The sequence below is a fragment of the Plasmodium berghei genome (genome assembly GCF_900002375.2).
Source record: "Plasmodium berghei ANKA genome assembly, chromosome: 6".
In the NCBI taxonomy this organism is placed as follows: Eukaryota; Apicomplexa; class Aconoidasida; order Haemosporida; family Plasmodiidae; genus Plasmodium; species Plasmodium berghei.
In genome coordinates this window covers 109,220-131,278 of record NC_036164.2, presented here as the reverse complement: position 1 = coordinate 131,278, position 22,059 = coordinate 109,220, and the positions used below count along the sequence as shown (strand labels likewise).

At 20.0% G+C, this 22,059-nt stretch overlaps 1 protein-coding gene across 1 annotated transcript; it reads right to left on the bottom strand.

Annotated features, from left to right (window-relative positions):
• Nucleotides 1–2: 2 nt before the first annotated feature.
• Nucleotides 3–21,535, bottom strand: PBANKA_0601200 (dynein heavy chain, putative; the record flags this gene model as incomplete). Its single annotated transcript, XM_034568533.1, has 34 exons — nt 3–260; nt 478–1,710; nt 1,861–2,053; nt 2,157–3,981; nt 4,116–7,416; nt 7,671–8,150; nt 8,308–8,381; nt 8,562–8,638; nt 8,798–8,985; nt 9,111–9,362; nt 9,487–9,683; nt 9,897–10,023; nt 10,166–11,137; nt 11,248–11,447; nt 11,683–11,887; nt 12,055–12,457; nt 12,581–12,674; nt 12,787–12,873; nt 12,971–13,042; nt 13,166–13,326; nt 13,465–13,685; nt 13,831–13,972; nt 14,223–14,380; nt 14,491–14,573; nt 14,689–14,995; nt 15,094–15,351; nt 15,535–15,810; nt 15,907–15,987; nt 16,098–16,327; nt 16,483–16,570; nt 16,670–16,955; nt 17,202–21,123; nt 21,241–21,328; nt 21,446–21,535. 34 exons carry the CDS (start codon nt 21,533–21,535, stop codon nt 3–5), a joined length of 16,629 nt encoding a protein of 5,542 aa, XP_034420513.1.
• Between the last annotated feature and the right edge of the window lie 524 nt (nt 21,536–22,059).

Here is a 22,059-nt window from a genome sequence, read left to right as displayed (position 1 = left end):
TTTTAATTATATATGAATAAATATATTTTATTAATATAAATAAAGGATTTATGTTTTTCAGATTTGAAATATAAATTTGTTATAAATTTATTGATACTTTTTTTTAGTTTTCCATTATATTTATATTGATATAGGGGAATTTTTTTATCCATTAAAATGTTTTTTTCTTTTTTTTGAATTATTTGTAAACTTAATATTGGAATTTCATCATATTTCTTGTTGTTCTTCGACTTAATTCCTAAGCACTCAAAATTGTCATTCTAAAAGAGTTCAAAAATGTGTAATAATAATAATTGAAAAAAATAATTATATTTATGATATTAATATAAATGTATAAGGCCAAATTTTCATATTTGTATAAATGAAAATCGAGAAAAATATTTATATTTATATTTATATTTATGTTTACTTTTGCACACACAAATAGGCAATTGTATATTTTAACATAAATATTTCAAATTAAATATATAGACTTACCAATGTGGAAATACCAAGTATATCTATGGAAATGTAACTATCTACATTATAGTTAATATAATTAGCATAATTTATTTGAGTTGAAAATAGTATATCTTCTTCATCACTACTATAATATAATTGTTTTTGAGAATTAATATTTTCTTTTTTTTTTATTTCCAAATTATTATTTATTTTTGTAATAAATACACAGTCTTCTAATTTTTTTTTGTGAATAATACTATACTTAATTAATAACGAGTTAAAAAATTTTGAAGGGTAAAATAAACATTGTATATTATAAAAAGATAATTCTCCTGTGATATTCCAGAAATACAATTGTTCTTTTATGTTTTCAAAATATATAATAAAATTATCAATTATTTTAAATTTTTGATTAAAAAAATTATTCCATTTGATGGGCATTTTGCTTGAGGATAATGAGTCCATAATTAATTTTATTTCAATATTTATTTCTTTTTTTTTAGTGTTGTTTTTGTTTAATTGTTTTTCAATTTGTATTATATCAGAAAACATATCATTTGTTATATTTATAAAGTTTGTTGTTTCGTATATACAACAAGCTTGTATTGGTGTTATACATTTTGTACGCCATTCTGTATTAATTGGTATATTGTATTTAAATGTTAATTTTAATTTTTTTATTAATTCATAAAATTTATTAATTTTTTTTATATTGTTTAAGAAATTTAATTTTGTATCCATACTCTTGTTATCGTTTAATGTACTTTTGTTTTTAATAATTTGATCAGAATTTGATAGCATATCATTTTGATTGCTGATTTTTAATACATATTCTTCATCAGGCATTTCATTAACTATGGAATCTTTATTTTTATAATTATATTTATGATCTATAAAAGTATCAGACTTTCCTATTTGTCCACTTTCTTCCTTTTCATTTTCTTCGATATCTGTATTTATTAAAGAGCTTGAACAATAGTCACTTTCTAAATTAAAAAAAGTATCATTTTGATGGGTATCATTATTGCCACAATTGTTTTCGAATTTTTCTGTATTGTTTGATTCGTCCAAATTATCGTGGGAAGGGTTTGTTTCATTTTTTTTGAAAATGTTTATGTAACTATTATTTTGTGCTTTGTATACTAGAACTTCATCAGTGTTAATTTTTTCTATGTTTTTAACCATTTGGTAATTAAATTTTTCGTGTTTTTTTTTATCTGCTTCGATTTTCATTCCATATGCTTTACAACTATTGAAATGTGGATAATTCTAAAAAGATAGTGTATATATAGAGGGTTGTTAAAATTAATATAACATAATAAATTTTATATACAAATATATATTAACGAATATAATTTTGTCTAATTATAAAATAATAAAATTTTGAAGTATAAATTGTTTACACTTATTATTTATTACCTTAATAATTGTTATATATTCTTTGATTGATTTATTTAGTACAAATTTATAATGGTAATTATCATCAAAAGAATAAATAAATTCATTTCGTTCATTAAATGAGTATTCGTTAAAATATTCTATAATGTAGCTCTTTATTATTTTCCTGTCAATATAATAAGCTTTGCTACCATATCCATTCAAAATAATTTTTCTGTAAAAAAAAAGTGTTTTTTTATAAATCATGAAATAGAAAACTTACATAAGTTGTGGAAATAGACAGTTTGTATATAATTATAGAATTAATTCTTGAATACTTGACAAAATCCCAATTTATTCGATTCACTTCTGGTAATGGGTCAATTTTGATATTTGTGTGAAAATTGCTGTATGAATGATTTTGGTGATCATAATGGTTATTTAATTGAATTGTGTCAAAATAATATAAAAGAGAGTCAAATGTTGTTTGTAAATCTTTAATATCAAATTTATAGAAATGATCAAAACTATATTCTTGATAATTAGATCGACACATTAATATAGTATGAAAAAATGACAAAGAAAATAGAAAAGAATTTATAAAATTATTTTTTAACTTGTCTTTGTAAATACTATGAACATGATTAAAAATTTTTGCTAATAAAGTTTTTAAATTTTCATTATGATATGAATAAATTTTTATGGATTTATTTATTACAGATGTTGGTGCTGATTTATCTGTAGTTAAATGCAATTGAAAATTTGAATGTATTTTTTGAGCATTATATATTTCATATAATTTTTCAATATTAAAATTGATTAAGTTAATATTTTCTAATAATAATTTTTTTCCATTTTGCATTGAAGTTTCAATTAGTATTTGTATATGATTATTGAAATTATTTCCTACACTTATAGTTTTGATATTATTATATTTTGATAATGTAATATTATGTATTTCATTTGGTTGATTAATATATAAAAATGTTTTAGTATCAATATAATTTAAGTCTTTGTAAAAATTAAGATTTGATGTGAAATTTTCTGATATATCTAAATAACTAGCTATTAATGAATATATATAATAATATAGTCTGTCTTTTCTCATTACATGTATAAACATTATGATTTCTAATTTTTTGAGATGTTCTGTTTGATCTGGGTTTTCCGAATTTTCAATTTTATCGAATTTTTCCGATTTTAAGAAAAATATATTTTCTTCAGGTTTTTTTTCTTTATACCAATTGAAAAATTCATTTGGATTATTTTTCATATCTTGTATAATTGAGTTAAAGAATTTTAGTTTTTTTTGTAAATAAAGTAGTTGTTGTTTTTTTTGTATGCTTAACCATTCTATTTCATCTAAATAATTAGATTCTAATTTTTGGTTTTGGAGCGAATTTATTTCAGAAAATAATGAATAATATTTATTAATTTCTATTTCTATAGATTTGTTAAGATTTGCTAATTTGATTTCTTCAAAAATAAGAGATGTGTAAAAAATAAAACAAAAATATAATTTATCTTTAGTGTTAATAGTGTTTAATAAGAATAGAAAAGAGACATGTGTAAATTTTTTAATTAATTGATTAAAATTATAAATTAGCATTTTTTTATTAATATTTTTTATTAAATTATTTAATATATTAAGTAAATAATTAAAATTGAAATTATATATAGATTTGATTTTTGAATGTTTTTGTAAAATTTTATATATTGTATAAAATCTATATCCTAAAAATTTTACATTTTCTGATGATGCTTTTATTTTATTTATTTCATTTTTATATTCTTTCATCATTTTTTTTATTTCAATTTTTTTTAAGATATTATTATTTATTATATTGATTAAATTTTTATTACTATTATTATTACTATTTATTTTTCTATTAAATGTGCACATTTCAATAACCATTCCATCATCTAAAAATTTTAATGTTTGTTTTGTTTCATAATAGTTTCGAATTTTTGTATCAAAATTTATTAGTTTTTTTTCATCTTCATGTTTCAATATCACATTTATTATTTTATTTACTATTAAATTTTTTTCTATTTCAAAATCTATAATATTAGCATAATCTTCGATATCTTCAAAAAATCTGTCTTTATTATCACTTACAAGAAATAGACGAAACTGATTGTTGTATTCGAGTTTTTTTTTTCCTACAAATAAAATAGATATATGAAAATTTTGTAAACTATATATAGTAGAAATATTTTACCACTAATCTTTTGAACATGATATATAAACAAACAATATGAAAAAAAAAATGAAATTTTTTCTTTTTTTTTTGTACCTATATTTATGTAATATTTTCCATTCATAAGGTAAATATTCCTTTCTATAATCGGCTCGATAATACTGTAATTTGAATTTATTAGAATTTGCTTATTCTTCAATTTTGATTTAATAAAATTTTTTTTACAAAGAATATTGGAAGTTATTTTTTTAAAATTTTCAGACTCGAATGAATCACAATTTGAATTTTCATCATTTTTTTTATCATAAATATAAAGATTTTGAAAATTAAAAAATGAGATAATTAATGTTTTTCCATATATTATACACATATCTAAATGTTTGTTTAAATTTTCATCAAAATTATGAACTACTAAATTACTTCTATAACTTTTTTTTATCCAATCTATTCCAACATTTTGAGGATCCAACAATAAAGGCCATCTAAAATGGTTCATAGATATCAATGCATTTTGAATATAAAATATATGTCTTGGAAAATTTTCAGAAAGGAATAATGGGACAATTGTATCACAAGAATATATAGTTTCTATTTTGATGCTGTCTTTTATTAATATATTATTTTGTTTAATTATTTGTTTCCATTTATGTAATAAGAAAGATCTATATTTATAATTAAATGATGATAAATAATTTAGAAAAAAAGAAAAAATTAGAATTTCAGAAACAAGATATTTATAATTATTTTCAATTTGTTTAATAGTGTAACAATATTTTTTTTCGATTTTTTCTAAAAATGTTTTAATTTCTAAAATAGGTTGATATGATTTATTAATTAGATATATTTTTTTTTTTAAATTTTCGATCATTTCATTTTTTTCACTAATTTTATTTTTATCATTAACTATGGATATTTTAATATCATGCATTTGTTTTAGTAGTTTTTGATTTTCCGTATCATATTCTTCTTTTTTAATTTTTTTTTCATCTAAATTTTTATTAATAATACATACATTTTTATAATACTCCTTATATTTGAGTATAAAATTTAGATAATGAAAAAGGTGAGTAAGCAAATTATTTTGATCATTTATTTTGATAGTGTTATAGACTATTTCTTCTTTGGACATATATTCTTTTATCCTTTTAATTTGTTTATCTGTTACATTTTCTTTTTTAAAATTAAAAAAGAATTCTGAAAATTTATCCTTAGATATAAATGCTTTAAAATAATTCCAATTATCATTATTGTCGTTTAAATATGAATTTCTTACTAATGTGTTAATCATGATAGATATATATATATCACTAATAGATGGTGTGTTTATTTTTAATATATTTTTTATTTCATTATCTTGTACATTTTGTATTTTGAATATTATATTAATATATTCTTCTTCTATTTGTTTTTCTGATTCATTTATGTTTTCAATAAGTTCATCTATATCATTTGTGATGATATTTAGAATTTGTTTGTTTGAATTAAATTTTTGCTCACTGTCTATTATTAATTTTGAATTAGTTTTTATGTTTTCATTAATTTTTTCAACTTCTAATTCCATTTGAGTTATTCGTATATTTATTGTTTTTATTTCTATATCCATTTCTTGGTAATTTTTAAATATACTTTGAAGTTTTTTTAGACCCATTATAAACATATATAATTGTTTATTTTTATAATTTAATTTATTTTTAATTAATATGTAAAACATTATTATTGAATCTATAAAGTTATATTTATTAATTCGTATATAATCTAAATTTTTTTTTTTTTTTAAAAAGGTTTTTAGATCATAATATACTTGTATAAATACGTCAACAATGTTTTCGAGTTGTCCTTCAATAATATTATAAAAATTATATTTGTGTATTTCTATATTATTTGCATTAAATTCGCTTATTGCTTTTTTGTTAATATTTTTCAGATCATTATAACAATTTGTATTAATTTCTAAATCTTTTTCACTTTTATCATTTTTATGCAAATCATTATTTTGTTCACTATCGTTGTGTAGGTTCATGTTATTTATTATATGGTCTGGTAATATTTCTTCACTTGTTTTGCCTTCGTTTTCTTTTATGTCTTGATTTGACTTAGTTTTGTTTTTTTGTATTTTATCATTTTCATTTTCTGAGTTTGGATTTTTTTTAATTTCTGTTTTATTTTCATATTCTTTTGTGTCATTTGCTGAAACTTCCTCATTGTTATTTGTTTTATCATTATCGCTTTTAGTATTTTCTTTATTAATATCATTTTGTTTGTTTGATTTTATTATTATTATTTTTTTTTTACCATTATTATTTGTAATGTTTTTTATTTTATTATGTATTTGATTTTCTTTTATGATATCATTTTTTGATTCTGTAATAATTTCGTTTTTTCTTAGTTTTTTTTCGTCTATTTTTGTATTGATTTTTAACTTTGATTTTGTGGGTACATTCACATTGATATTTATATTTTTACTTGTATTTGATTTAATTTGTGTTTTTTTGTAATTTTTAAAACTTTCTATATTATATTCTTTGATCTTTCCTTTTGAGTGTAGACTTTTATTGTCTATAGATATAGGGATTTTGTTTTTTCGATTTATTCCCTTTTCTAATAATATATTTTTTTTTAAATTTGAAATATTTTCTTCAGTCGTTTTAATTTTGAGTTTATCTTTTAGATTGGTATCTTCATTTTTATGTTTATTTATGTTTGCACTATTAATTTTTTTTTTTATATTATCTTTCATTTTATATGTTTTTTGTTTTGTCTTTGGTATTGAATTAACTTTATTTTGTCCTTTGATATTTTTCTTTTTTTTAACTATTATTGATTTAATTTCATCATTTGGGGTTTTTATTATTGTGTCAACTTTGATTTCACTATTTTCCTTATATGTGTTAATGTCTAGATTTTGTGTATTTTCCATTATTATATTTGTTTGTGTAATATTTGTTTTTTCTTCGATATGTTCTGGTTCTTTTTCAATTAGATTAGGCAGAGAATTATCTACATCAATTTTTTTATCATTTTTTATTTTATTATTTTGAATAATTTGTTCGTTTTCTTGATTTTTTTTAATATAATCTACCGAATTTATAAATATTTCTTGTACACTTGTTTTTTTTTTTTTATCAAGTATTACTTGTTTAGTTTGTTTATCTATATCATCTTCTAAAGTGTTTAAAATAACTTTTTTTTTGAAATTATTTAATATATTATCAATAAAATGGTTTTCATTTGAATTTTCCAAAAAAAGATGACAATATTGAATATACTGTTCTTTATACCAACAATCTAAATGCATAATATTTATATCATTATATATTTTTTTATAATTTTGGAAATTTGATGTGCTCATATCAAATCTTCTTTCGTGAACTATGCAAACATATGTATTCGTTTTCATCTAATAAAATAAAAGAAATAAAAAAAAAAAAAATATATATATATATATATATGTAATCTAGATTTAGTATTATATAGTATACGAAAAGAGAGTTAACTAAAAGTTTTGCCACATAGTCCAATACAGTACATATGTTATGACTATATAAATTAGCTCCAATAGAGAGCTATAAATAATTATATATGTGTATAAATATATGTAGAAATATGTGTAGATATATATATATGGATAATTGAGAAACTTGTTAGGTATACCATTTGTTTTATATTTTCCCACATTATCTCGGTACCAATGAGATTTGTTTTTGTATACATTTTGAATAACTCTTTTTTGTCAAATAAGACAGATGGGAACTTTTTATAAATGAGAGAATAAAAGTAATCATCATATTTATTAGAATTATTAATTAAAATAAAAATATTTTTTTTAAATCGTAATATGTTATAATAATTAATTTTTTCTTGGATATTTTCTAAATTATATGATCTGTTAATAATAACTGAATTTATATTTAAAATAAATGCAATAGCATTTAATAATATAATAGCCCTTTTTTTATTTCTACAAATTATCATAGAGGAGTTTATATTTTTACTTATATTTTTGTAAGCTTCAACAATTTTATTAAAATAAAATTCTACAAACACTTTTGCATTAATATATAAATTATTATAACTGCTTAAGTTTTTAATAAATTCGTCTTTTAGGAAACAAGTATCAAACTTTTCATAGATCTAAAAATAGAATATGGAAAAAAAATATATATATATGAGTATAATATTTAAAAGTGAAATTATTATCCAAAAATTATATTATATTTGTACAAATATGTCTTTTTAAAAATTGAAATATGTGAGAAAAACATGATTGTAAATGCAGATGTTTTTTTACATTTTTGGAATAATAGTTTATGTAAGTATATGTGGTTTCTTTGATTAAATTTGGGAAATGTTTATTTTCAATATCTAAGAATAAAAAAGAAAAGAAAAGCAATAGTGTATATATATATATATTTATGGTAAAATTTACGAACGTCATAAATGGAATATGTAATAAGATCTAATGGAAGAAAATAGATAATTGAAGATGTAGCAATTTAAAACATTTTAATATACATAATATATATTAATATATTATTTATTTACTTTTTATTGTATTCATTATATCTTTTTTATGTTCCTTTTTCAGTATCCTATTTAAAATCATATTTTCGGTATTTTCGCTAAATAAAAAATAAGGATATATATGTATTAAGAAATAAATCACAAATAATATAGTTTTTTAGTTGATTGTGCTTATTTTTCTGGTATAGACACTCATGCATATATACATATATTATATTTATATTTTCATTTCTTAGATTATTTATTTTTGTGGATACCAAAACGTTTTGATTAGCTCTTGCTCATTTTGAAAATTATATTTACTATGAAAAAAATCTTGATAGAGCAAAAAAATACATTCTTTTGTAAAAAGTATATTATTTTCATTTTGAGTCTTAAAATTAATGTCTTCATGAATTTTCCAGAATAAGTCTATACTATAATTTACTAATTTGGTATGTATGCTCTAAAAAGTTGTAAAGTATTTCATATTTATCAAAAGTTAAAAGATCGTATTCGTTTTATCTGCTTCTTTACACAATAGGATAGTGATATACATATATTTATATTTATAATGTGGCTTAAAATTACCTTAAAGTTGTTATTTAACGAATGGCTTGTTAAGGTGTTAAAATAATTAATTAAGGATTTTTTATTAGTGTTTAAAAAGAAATAGGAATGGTAATATGATATATACTCATAATAATTGTTGTTTTTAATGTGATCAAAATCTATTGAAATAATACTTTTTATATTTTCAATATTAATAGTTTTGTTTTCAAAGTAACATAATTTTCTTTGTAAATTTTGAAGAAATTCTATTGACGGGTTATTAAATTTATCCTAAAAATTTTCGAGAAATAAATGTTTATTCATAATATGAAAATGGTGAATGATAATCAATATTGCTGATTTGTTATTAAATTATTATTTATTTTTTTTTTTCATTTTTTATGTATATGCTTACATAGTTAATATGAACGTCGTCTATACATATGTAAAAAACGGAAGAATGAAAATATTTCTTGATATTTTTTTTTATTAATTTTTCATGTAATATTGTAAAACTGAGAACATTTGAATATTTGAGAATGTCTATTTTAAGATGATCAATTTTTTTGTGGCTATTGACAATTTCGTTTAAGATAGCTGTCTTGAAATTTTCTGAATTTAATAAAAATAAAGAAAGTAATATATATATGATAATATTTAATATTTGTAAAAAAAAAATCCATAATAAAAAACAAAAAACAAATTATTTCTTATATAAATTATCTGTAGCATTAATTTATAATCATTTTTATAGAAAATTAAGAAATGAATAACTATATAAGGTTTGAAATATTTATTAGGATGCATGTGGTAATACAAACTTACTTCGATTTCCTATTAGGCATATGTTCGATTCCCCTTTATATAATAGACTAATTGAAGTTATTTGTTTCTTCATTTCGTCATCATAAAATGTTATATGTTTGTCGTCAATATTAGAGTCCCTTTGTACCTGCATATAAATAATTGATATGGATAGGTATTTAAAGAAACCAAGCACCAAAGTTGGAAAAAAATATATTACTAATTGTACATGTAAATAGTATAATTAAATATTATATCTGCATTTATGTATAAATTTGAAGACAAATTACATTAAAAAGGGAATTAATAGGAACCCATTTATCACTCTGTATATGATATATAAAATTTTCTAAATTTGTATCAATATTTATTTCATTAGACATAATTAATTTTTTAAAAAATGAAAAGAATAATTTTTTTTCGTCATCTATTAATATATTATTAAATAGAATGGAGATAGAACTTATTAATATACAGATAGACTTATTTTGAATGGTCAATATTTTAGAAATTTCTTTTTTACTGGAAATTTCAATTTGTTTATTATTTTCTCTTTCCGCTTGTGATATACATACATTTTCAATATAACTTTTGTCTATAATATCTAAGTCGTATTCTTCATTAAATTCGTGTATAGGAGGTATAACTGAATTTTTTTTTTTTATGATGGTATTTGTTTTGTCTAAATTAATTTTAGTGTTATTAAAAATACTCAATTTATTAGAATGAGACATTAAATTAGGAAATATATCAGTTTGGCTTGGTGTAAAATCGTTGTATGTGTCTCTTTCTTTTAAATAATATAAAATTTGGCTTTTGAATATATCCATAAAATTATTTATGATAATTTTTTCATCCATATTTATATGAAACAAAGATGTTTGTGTGAAATAAATATCCCCCATGTTGATATTTTTTATACAATCATCTTTATTATAATAAAAATAATCTATATTAAAATTATTTCCCTTTTTTTTTTCTATATAACTAAAAATAGGTAGAAAAAAATCCTTATAAAATTGTTTTAATTTATCATACAATTCTAAAAGAACTTTTTTTTTCTCATTATAATTATTTTTGTAATTTATAGACGTATTTTTATCATCTGTTCCTAATTCAAAAAAAATATTAAAATCTAGAATATTGTCTATTAATTTGGAACATTGATTTTTAAAATAATTATATACATTAAAATCATTATTTATATATATTTTGTTAATTTTTTTTAATAAATATGGATCTAGGAAGGAAATATTATTGCACTGAGGATTAAAAAAAATATTATATAAATATTATAGTATTTATATATTATGTATATTATTAGTTGCCTATTTTGAGGAGTATAATTGTTATGCGATGGGGATTTCTTTACCTCTATGATTATTTTTATTTTCCTTTCAGAATCGATTTGATTATTCATATTATTTGAGTATAATTTTTGGGTGGATAAAAAATCATAAATGATAGGGGTCATATAATTAATCTTCATTATAAATGTATATTCATTGTGTTTCTTTTGTTTCTTTTTTATTAATTCATATATGAATTTTTCATTTAAATTTTGATGTGAATCTATGAAATGAAAATATTACATGTTTTATGGGAATATTTATATATTTGTGTGTATGAATAATTAAGAAATTTTCAATGTCTTTAAGCACTTGCATATATGGCTAAAATGGGGGTGCATATTAGGATTCCTAAATATTTTATATATATATTTTTTTTTATATTTTATATCTGCATATTTTCGTATTTTAATGCTCTATATTTATTTAATAATTAAGTAGGTGATTATATTTCATACCATATAAAGAATCTAAATAAACAAAGGAAAAATTCGAATTATATAAATTGTTGTAAATTTTAAGTAGCGTTGATTTTCCACTATAGGGTTTTCCAAATACCAAAGATAAAAATTGATCATTGAGTTTTTCTTTCATTATATATAAATTTTTTTCATATGCACTTAGGAATTGATCTTTTAAATAAATTCTTTCTTGTTGTAGAATCTAAAATGTGTAAGATGTTGATGTTGTATGCATTACCCCGATTTGTTAAGCATAATATTAATATATATATATATATATTTAATATGAAAAAATAATAATTTTATAGTTATTTATCTCATGAAAAAGTTTATAATTTTTTTTTATTTATTATTTTTTATATTCCCTACTTGTTTTAATTGTTTTTTGGGGGTCTCCATGTCAAATGTAATATTTAAATCAATGTTAAGAATTTTTTTTATCAAGTCTTGAATTATATTTTGTTTAACATTTTTTAATTTATCATAGTAATATATAAAGGCATTTTTTCCTAATAACTCTTCATATTTATAACCACTATTTGATTTTTTGCATAAATTGATAATATTAACTATTTCATTTAATGCATCATTTTCTTGATTGAAATAAACAAAATTAATATAATTAACAAAATTACAAATTTGTATAGAAAGTGTTTTAGTATTGGGGAAATTGTTTATGTATAATAACATTTCAACGAGTTCTACTATTTGATAGTTATATATGATTGTCTCTTTACACAAATTTCTTAAGTTTGTTGGGATACTGTTGTGTCTGTTTTGTTAAAAAGCATATACATAAGCATATATGTTGTTTCTAAGTTTGTATATGGTGTTATATGAAAATAAATATATATTATAAATTATGAAATAATGTTTGTTTTATATTTTGGCTAACCTGTACGATTTAGTGACAAAAAATAAAACGAAGTTGTTGTTAAAAATAACATCCCTATTAAATATATATATATTTTTATCTTTATTTTTTAAGCCTATGAAATTTAAATAAAATATAATAATATAGAAATATATAATGAAAAATGTTATAGTATTTTATAATACATGTGCATTCTACATGAAAATGAATTACAAAGATTTGTTTACATGTTTGTATAGATCGAAAAGTGTTTGTTAATACAGATAATATTTCTACTTTTATTTCATCAACATTTTGAAAAATTAAGGCGTATCCTGAGATAATTAAAAAAAATAATTATCAAAAATTTTTTGTATAATTCAAAATTATAATAATTTTCCTGTACATACTTATATGAATATGTTTATGTACCTAGATGAATAGATCCCAATATGTAATCATTTATGTTATTTATATTTCTTTGAATTATATATGTTCGTAAACCTTTGAAAATAAATGCCAAAAATTTATATGAGAAATATATATATACGATAATTTGGATATTATGAATACAAATAGATGGCTAGAACACTTTTAGTTTTTTTAAATTTTTTTCGTATGTTTTACCTAAAGTCGATGTTATATACTTAATGGTTGATATTTTGTTAGTCCCAGATACAATATTATAGTTGGAATTGTATATGTTTGAGCATATTGAATAAATGTATTTGTTATTTTGGAGGAAATTCACATATAGATTATTGCTCTCTAATATGCCATAATTATATCTGAATAAATAAAAAATGAATTATGAAAATTTTGAAAGAATTATGATCAGAATTTAATTTGATAATATGTTTAATTGCACTATATCCATGTGGAAATACATACATATTTAAATTTGTGAATATTTATTTTCAACGTACTTGAATGCATAGTTCCCGTATTTGATTGTAATATGATTATTAGTTTTATTGAGAAAATATAAAAATTGATAATATAGAAAAAAGCATTTTTCATCAAATATATTTCCTTGAATAATTTTTTTTAATATATGTACAAATTCTAAATAAATACTTAAGGATTGTTCTATTTTCAGAATACTTGTGTCTTTTTCACATTTTAATTCTTTTATAATATTATCACACTACAAAAAAAATTGGAAAGTTCATAATAACATTTCAATAGCATATTTCTTTCGATATAAATTTATATTTACATTAACATTAAACATGTAAATAAACATATTTCCATATGTGTTATAAACTTTTTTGAATTAATTATAAAAGTACCAGCTCGATGAATTTATTCAAGATTTCATTTGCATATTCGATTGACTTTTTCTGCATAATATTCTTTATTTCTTCACTTAATAGGATCTTTATTACAATATTTGAAACAACTGACACATTATTTTTGATTATTGGGATTATCCTAAATATTATATATGAATAAAATTACAATAAAGAGCGAAACATGTATTTAAAAAACATTGAGATATGTAGTCACTACAAAAGTTATGAATACATATTAGAAATAATATGGTGAGTAATTTAAATAAGAATTGAATAAATAGAAAACTAAAAATAAGTAAAAAAAAATATAGTATGAAAAGGATATATTTTTATTATGAGCATGTTTACATATTTATAGAGTGGTATATACATATATATATATATATTACTTGTTAGTGGTATAATAATTATTCAAATTTGTAATGATATCTTCCTTCAAGGTAATTTTTATTTTATCTTTCAGCATAGGATATGTGTCTATTCCTGATATTTTAATTCCATTTTTTAAAATAAGAACATTTCCTTTTGTAGTAACAATTTCAATTATCTGGAAATAAAATTTAAGAGGGAAAAAATATATATGTGGATTTTTATACATGTGAAACAATTAAAAATAAGTAATAAAATGAATATTGTATTGGTTTATGTTGAACATACTGTTTTGTCAACATCCTTGAAAGAGGACATTTCTTCATAAATTATAAAGCAATATTTTTTTAAATTTTGAGTTTGGGTATTAGCTGCATTTTTATGTTTTTAATAAGAAAGAATGAGTTATGTGTGTGTTAATATTTTCATATATATATATGCATATATTTAGGGGTATAATTGTATGGTTTTTTATTCTTTGATTACATAAAAGGTCAAATAGCTGCTCTTCTGTTAAAAAAAAGAAATCTGGAAAGTTAAATTTTTTTTCTTGTAAAATGGTTATTGCTTTATTAGACAGAAATAATAAACGATCATAATAATTTTTAAGAAAATAAAAAAATTTAGTATTGCAATTTCGATATAAATCTAGATTTTTTTTAGTATTTTTCATTATTTCATAATATGTTTTATTTATTTGATCAAAATTTTTAAATTCGTCATTAAAGTTATTTAAATTATTGAAATTTTCCTTATTATAGAATCGTTCTAATTTTATCCACGTTTCTTGTATCTATAAAAGGTGGTAAAAATGAATGTAAATATGCATTTTTGTTTTAAGTATTATCAACATTTTATGTATATGTATTAATATATGTGCATATTTCATACTAGCATCCATAAAACCAAGAGTTCATATATAAAAAGGAGTTTATTTTCTAAATTATTGATTTTGGGTATTAAATCAGAAGCGAAGTTTAAACCTCTCATTAAATGTAATTCTTCAAATGTCTTTTTAATATTTTTAAAAATATTTTTGTTATTATTATTATCTAATATTAAATAATCATTGAATTTTATAAGTTTTAGGGATTCATGCTTCCATCTGTTTTCAATTTGGTTTAAGCATTTTTCTAATTTTTCTACTTCCTATAAAATATCAATTTGAAGAAAATAGGTATGATTATATGTAGAATATTAATATCTTTAATGAATGTGTATATTTCTTTTTATTATTTTATAGACAATGCTATTCGAGGTATTTTGTTTGGAATATGCATAAATATCAACTTATTTACAAAAATAACTATAGTTTATCCATTATAATAATACCTTTATTTTATATATAATATATTTTATGTCGTTAAAATATAGGTATATTTTTAATTCATGGAGATCATAAAGTGTTATTGATTTGATGTTATCATTTTTATAGTTGATAATAATGTTTCTTTCATATGCAGTCGGATCCTTTGTATTATTTTTTTTCAAATGTAGATTTAAAATTTCATTCCAATTTGCTAGTTTTATATTAGTATTTTGCAATAAATATACAATGATTAAAGTTAGGTTCATTTTTCTTAATTCTTCATTAATTTTTTTAAAAGCCTAAAAAGTTAAGTGAGAGTATAATAAAAATTTGAGCTTTTATCCATATTAAAAGAATTCAATTTTATCCTATATATACATGGAAAAATGGTTTACTTCGATATTTTCGGCTCCAGGCTGCTCGGCCTGCAATTTCAGCAACTCAGATTTGACTTCCTTTAATGATTTATATACATTCTGTAATTTTATTAAAAAAATAAAAATTATATGTGTTATAAATATTCCCATTATGTGTATAATTTGTACGTAATCCTGATTAAAACTGTTTTATTTTTTGGGAGACACACCTTAACATTTAACTTGTAATATATAATGTCTAGAAAGTCATTTATTCTAGTAACATAATAATTATATATAGAATAAATCGAATTATAAATTTTGATTGTATTTTTCAATAAATAAAACTTTTCAAATAATAATATTTTCATATTGCATAATATTTGATCTTTAATTATTTCCTCTTTTTCAATTTCTAGACTTTTAAAATCATTTATATATTTTTTTAAGCTTTTCATTCCTGTAGATATACAAAAATAAATGAATATAAACGGTTATTGTTATTATATTAAAACATGAATTGTGTGTTGTTTTATATGTACATATTATTTATTCGTTTTTTTGAATATTTATTATACTAAATTTATGATTCAAAATATTTTTCATTGTTGATACCTTCATTTAAATCGATATTTTCAGATGATGGGCCAATAGAATGAAATTTTTCTAAAATACTTTTTATTTTTTCTTCAAATAAAATGATCTATTTTTTAAATAAAAAAAGTTGATAAATACAAGTGTAATATATATATATATATATAGTGAACATATAAGCATAATAGTTGTATGCTAAAAAAATTACCTTTTTTTTTGTCTTTTCGTAGAATTCTTTCTTTACTGTAAACATTAAATTATCATTGAAAAATGCTAAGTTTAGCATATTTAAATATAAGGGATAAAGTAATAATAGTTTGTTTTTTTCTTCATCCTTTATGTTACTATCTTCGTATATTGTTAGCATATTATAAATTTCTTCTGTCTTTTGGATATTTATTTCTATGTTTATATTTTCTGCCTTTATTTTGTTGATTGTTTTTATAATATTTTCATATTTATCCATAGAATTAGATGAAGTTTTTAATATTCCACTGAAATGGGAGTAACAAATAAAGGTATAAATGAAAATGAATTATATATATTAGATAACTAAATTTATATAGAAAAGTTTATTTTTAATAGTCATTTTTTGCAAATGATTATATGGATGTAACCTAATTATATAGTAAGATGTTATTTAAACAAATGCATTATTTTAATAAATGTACATTTCTTAATTATTTACAGACAAAATAAAGTCTTTGTTTATTTTTATGTTTAACAATAACTTATTTTACCTATACTTTGTGATTTCACTTAAGGTAGAGCATTTGAGAGTAGTAAATATGTAATGCAGATTGTTGAAGAAGAATTTTTTTGAATCTAGAAGTTTATTTTTGATAGCATTAAGAACAAATGAGATATTTAAAGAAATAAACTGAATAGTTTTTTTGTCATTTTCCTTGTCAATTTTATTTTGAATATTAGTTATATATTTTAGTATATTATCGTAATATATTAACGGATATGTAATATTTTGATGCATGTTGAAATTATTTTGAGCTTTAATAATTGAATTTATGATGTTATCGTATTTTAGAAAACTATAAATATATTTATTGGCTTTTTGAAAAACATTTTGAATAAGTTGATGTATATGTATTATTCTGTCAATAATAATTTTATTTTTACTAACACTTTGATAAAATGAGAATTTTGTTTTAAAAAATTCAAAGTCTTCTTTTAAAGATATAGGGACTTCAATGCATGAATAATCTAGCCATCTAATAAATTCGGAAGAAGATAATAATAGATTTGTTAATAATTTTGATATGAGTTTAAATATATTTTGTATCGAATTATTTAAAAAAACATCAGAATGTATGTCTTCTTTTATATATAAGCATGGTTTATAATTGTGCAATACTTTTTTTGGAAAATCATTTTCTATTAATGTTTCATATGTACATAAACCTTTTATAATAATTAAACTTAGACATTTATAAATTTTACATTGATAAAGATAATATAATTCATCCATAACTTCACTTCTTCCATTTTTTGTTTTTTCTATAATTTGTTCGATTTTTATTAATATTTGTGAAATTTCTTTATATTTTTCAACCGCTTTTTTTATTTCATTTATTCTATACTGTTCAAAATAGTTAAAAAACGGTTGTATATTTAGTGGGTTCATATTTTCCCATTCTATATATTTGACTACATTAATATTTTGCATATTAAAAATAATTTTGTCTATACTATTTAGTGAATAGGATAAAGATAAATGGACATTTTGGATAGTATTTTTGCAATTATTTAGATCGTTTATATAATGGTATATATTTAGATTTAACCAATTAATATTATTAGAAATATAAATCAATTTTTGTTCAAATTCTTGGAAATATTTTATTAATACTTTTTGCTGAATGATTGAAGTATTTTCTGTAAATTTTTTATAAAAAAGTATAATTTCATCTAACTCGTAAAGATATTTATACAGTTTTTTTTTTAACTTATACATATTTAATATTTCAATAGGCGCATTAAAATCGTATATTGATTCAATGTATGTATATTCATATAATGTCTTAAAGAAATTACTATCAAAATTTATTACATAAAAAAAATTAAGTTGTTTATTTATAGTGATAATATTTGAGGATAAGAATTTATTCATTTGTGATAAAGAATTATTTTTCCATTGAATATATTTTTCTACAATATAAGAGAACATTTTTTTACAAAAGTTGATATATAACTTGACAATAATTTTATATTCGTTTGATGTTGTTATATAATTATTTGTCTTAAATATTAGGATTGGCTTTTTAATTTTTTTATATATGTTTAAACAGAAAAGAAACCTTTTATAAATATCTAAATCTTTATTATTACACATATTGTTAAATAAATTTATATATAAGTATAACTCTCTTTTGTATAGAAATAATATGTCATATAATTTTTTTATTAAAAGTCTATCGATTTTATAATTTTTTTTTAAATTTTTGAACTTTTCAACTAATAAATAAGTAGATTTAGTATTTCTTAAATTTGAAAATTGCATACTAATAATTTTGATACATTTCTTTTCTATATTTAAACATTGTTCATTTAAATTTTTCATTAGCTGCATAATAGATTCATCATCGTGTTGATAAATATTTTTTAGTACACCATTGAATGGTTCATATAGTTTGTTAACTTCTACCATAATACTGTTCATAATTTTTTTATTATTTACTAATTTTTTTAATTTTAACAAACATAAATCAGTGAAATATATTATTTCTGAATAGACTGTATGTAGTGTTGCCAAAACATGTTGAAGATGCCTTATATTTTTAAATATAAGATTTTTATCAAAATACCAATTTTTTCTAATATCGATTATTTCAATGTCTAGTTTAGCGTAAATAAATTCTTTTTCATAAAACTTCAAAATGTCTATGCATTTAGACATATTTTTTTTAATACTTTTAGGATTATTTATTTTTTTTACCTTAATAGCTAGAAAGTGTATAAATTCAAATATGATTTCTGATAACTTGAGAAAAAATGCGATTATTATTTCTTCTTTTCTAAAATAATTTGAACTTAACCAAATATTTTTAATTTTACGTATAACTAATTTAATGCCATTTCGCATTTTATTTATATTACTATGTCTTAATGTTTCAAAAGAATTTTCTAAGAGCTTACTAAATTTAATCATTTCAAATGATTCCATATGGATATTTTCTATTTCTTTTAGTAAAGATTTAATTTCATTAGTCAATTCAATATTATATACTTTTCCTTTGATATTTTCTATAATTTTTTCAAATTTTTTACTATTAATTTTTTCAAGAAAATTATAAATTCTTTGATATCTTCCCTTCCAATATCCAGGATGAGTTTTGTCATTTGTTTTTTTGTAATAATTTTTTTGTTCTTTTAACATAAAATTTTTTATTAAATTATAAATTGTTCTTAAATAGTTATCTATATTTATACCATCATCTTTAAGTTTTATTATGTCTGTATTTATTTCATTGTATGGGATTTGCTCTACTTTTAGTATTTGGTTATAGTAGCTTATTAAGTAGTATAATGCGCTTAAAATATTTTTGTTTCGTATAAATTTCTCTTTTTTTTCTACTGTTATATCATTTTCATTTTCCCTATAGTTTAACTCATCAATGTACTCAGGTAAATTGCTTATAATATCGTAATTATTAGGAATCAATTCATTTTGTTGATTTATTTCTTCAATGTTTTTATTTTTACAATCTTTGTTGACTATGATAACTTTATTGTCTATATTAGAAAAATCTTTTTGTTGATGCATAAAATCGTTTGTGTCTAAAGTTGGTGGGTTTGTTATTATGTCTGAATAATTAGATTGCCATTCAAGTTCATATTGGTGGTTTTCTTGTTTTTCCTTTTCTATGATATTCAAATATTTATTTTCGTTTAGTTCATTTAGACTATATAATTTGTTGTAAAACATTTCATTTTTTTTAAAATTTTGTATTTTAATTAATATATTATCCATTTTTTCATTATGTCCGATTTCTTTACCAATATGTTCAAACGCATCATTTTTTTTTACTAGGGACAAAAAAAACGGTATAAAAAAATTTTTGAAATATGTTTTAAAATTGTTAATATAATTATGATGTAAATTTCCAAAGGTGTAATTATTATTAAAATATTCATCTAAGTTTTCTTGAATTTTATCATTTTTTATTTTTAAAAAGTAAATAATATGCTTATAGGTAGTTATATTTTTTTTGTTAGTCATTGCTTGAATATTTAGGGATTGTAAATTTTCTTCTTCATGATCATCAATGCTTATATTATTTATACTCATTTTTAGTATATAGTGGTTGCGCTTTGTTTTTGTGTTTTCTTCTACATTTTCTTTTCCTTCATAATTATGATTAACCATTTCGGGTATAATTTCTTCTTGATTATCATTTTGGTTTGTATTATTTCTTATTTCCTCGTTAGAAATATATTCCTTTTCATTTGTTTTTTCAGTTTTTTTACTTTTGTCATTTTGGTTATTTATTATTTCAGCAGTGCTATTATGGGAAAGGATTTGGTTATCTATATCTTTTTTATTTTCTGGAGATTTATTTATTTCATCATTTTCTATATTGTTGTCTGTTTTTTTCTCTGACTGGGAAATATTATTTCCCAAAACTGCTTGGTCATCTGTTTCATCATCTTTAAAAATGGGAGAAAAAAATTGTTACATAATGAGATGCTCAGTAAGGAACATGATTTTCTGTTAACATATGTTATTTTTATTTTTTATTAAAATTTTATTTTTTAGATTCATACCGTATGTGTACTTGTAAAGAACGAAAAATAAGACAGTGTGCACAGGTGATGTCAAAAAAAAATTATTTAATTCGTCTTTATTTTTCCCCTAAAAATTGAGTGCATTCAAAATAGTGTTACTAGCTTTACAATATGAAAAGGCGGATAAGAAAGAAAAGAAATACGAAATAAGTAAACAAATGGATAAATATACATATATACGAACATGTTGCATGCAGGCGCTAAAAATATTTTCTCGAATCCTCAAGAGTGATATGATTTTTTTCTTTATAAAGTATTCAAAATCATCATTCATATTTTTGGTAGTGGGGAATAGATGTGCCGTTTTATAATGTTAGCGTATATATAGGATCACACAAGACAATACATATATAAAGAAATAAAAGAGAGCGATAGAAAAAATATTATAGATATATGATTATATATATTTGAAATATACGCTAAAATATGTACATTATATTTATAATGATGCCAATTTTATGCGGGATTATATTTTTTTGATAAATTAAAGGTAGAACATGAAACTTAATTTTTGCCATCTATATGCTCTGCACTGTGATTAAGAAAATAGAGAGGTTTGTAATTATCATTGCCAGCGTTATTATTACTACTATTATCAATATCACTGAAATTATGATTATATTAATTTTTTTAACTATTATTATTAATTCATATACTTATAAAAGTAGTATCTTATAGTCTTAATTTTACAAATATTTGTGCAGTTTTATATTATAATATTTTTCTTTGACAAGGAATAAACGTGATAATAAATAATAGTACCGTTTAAGCCGTGTGCAATATTCCGTGTCTAGTTTT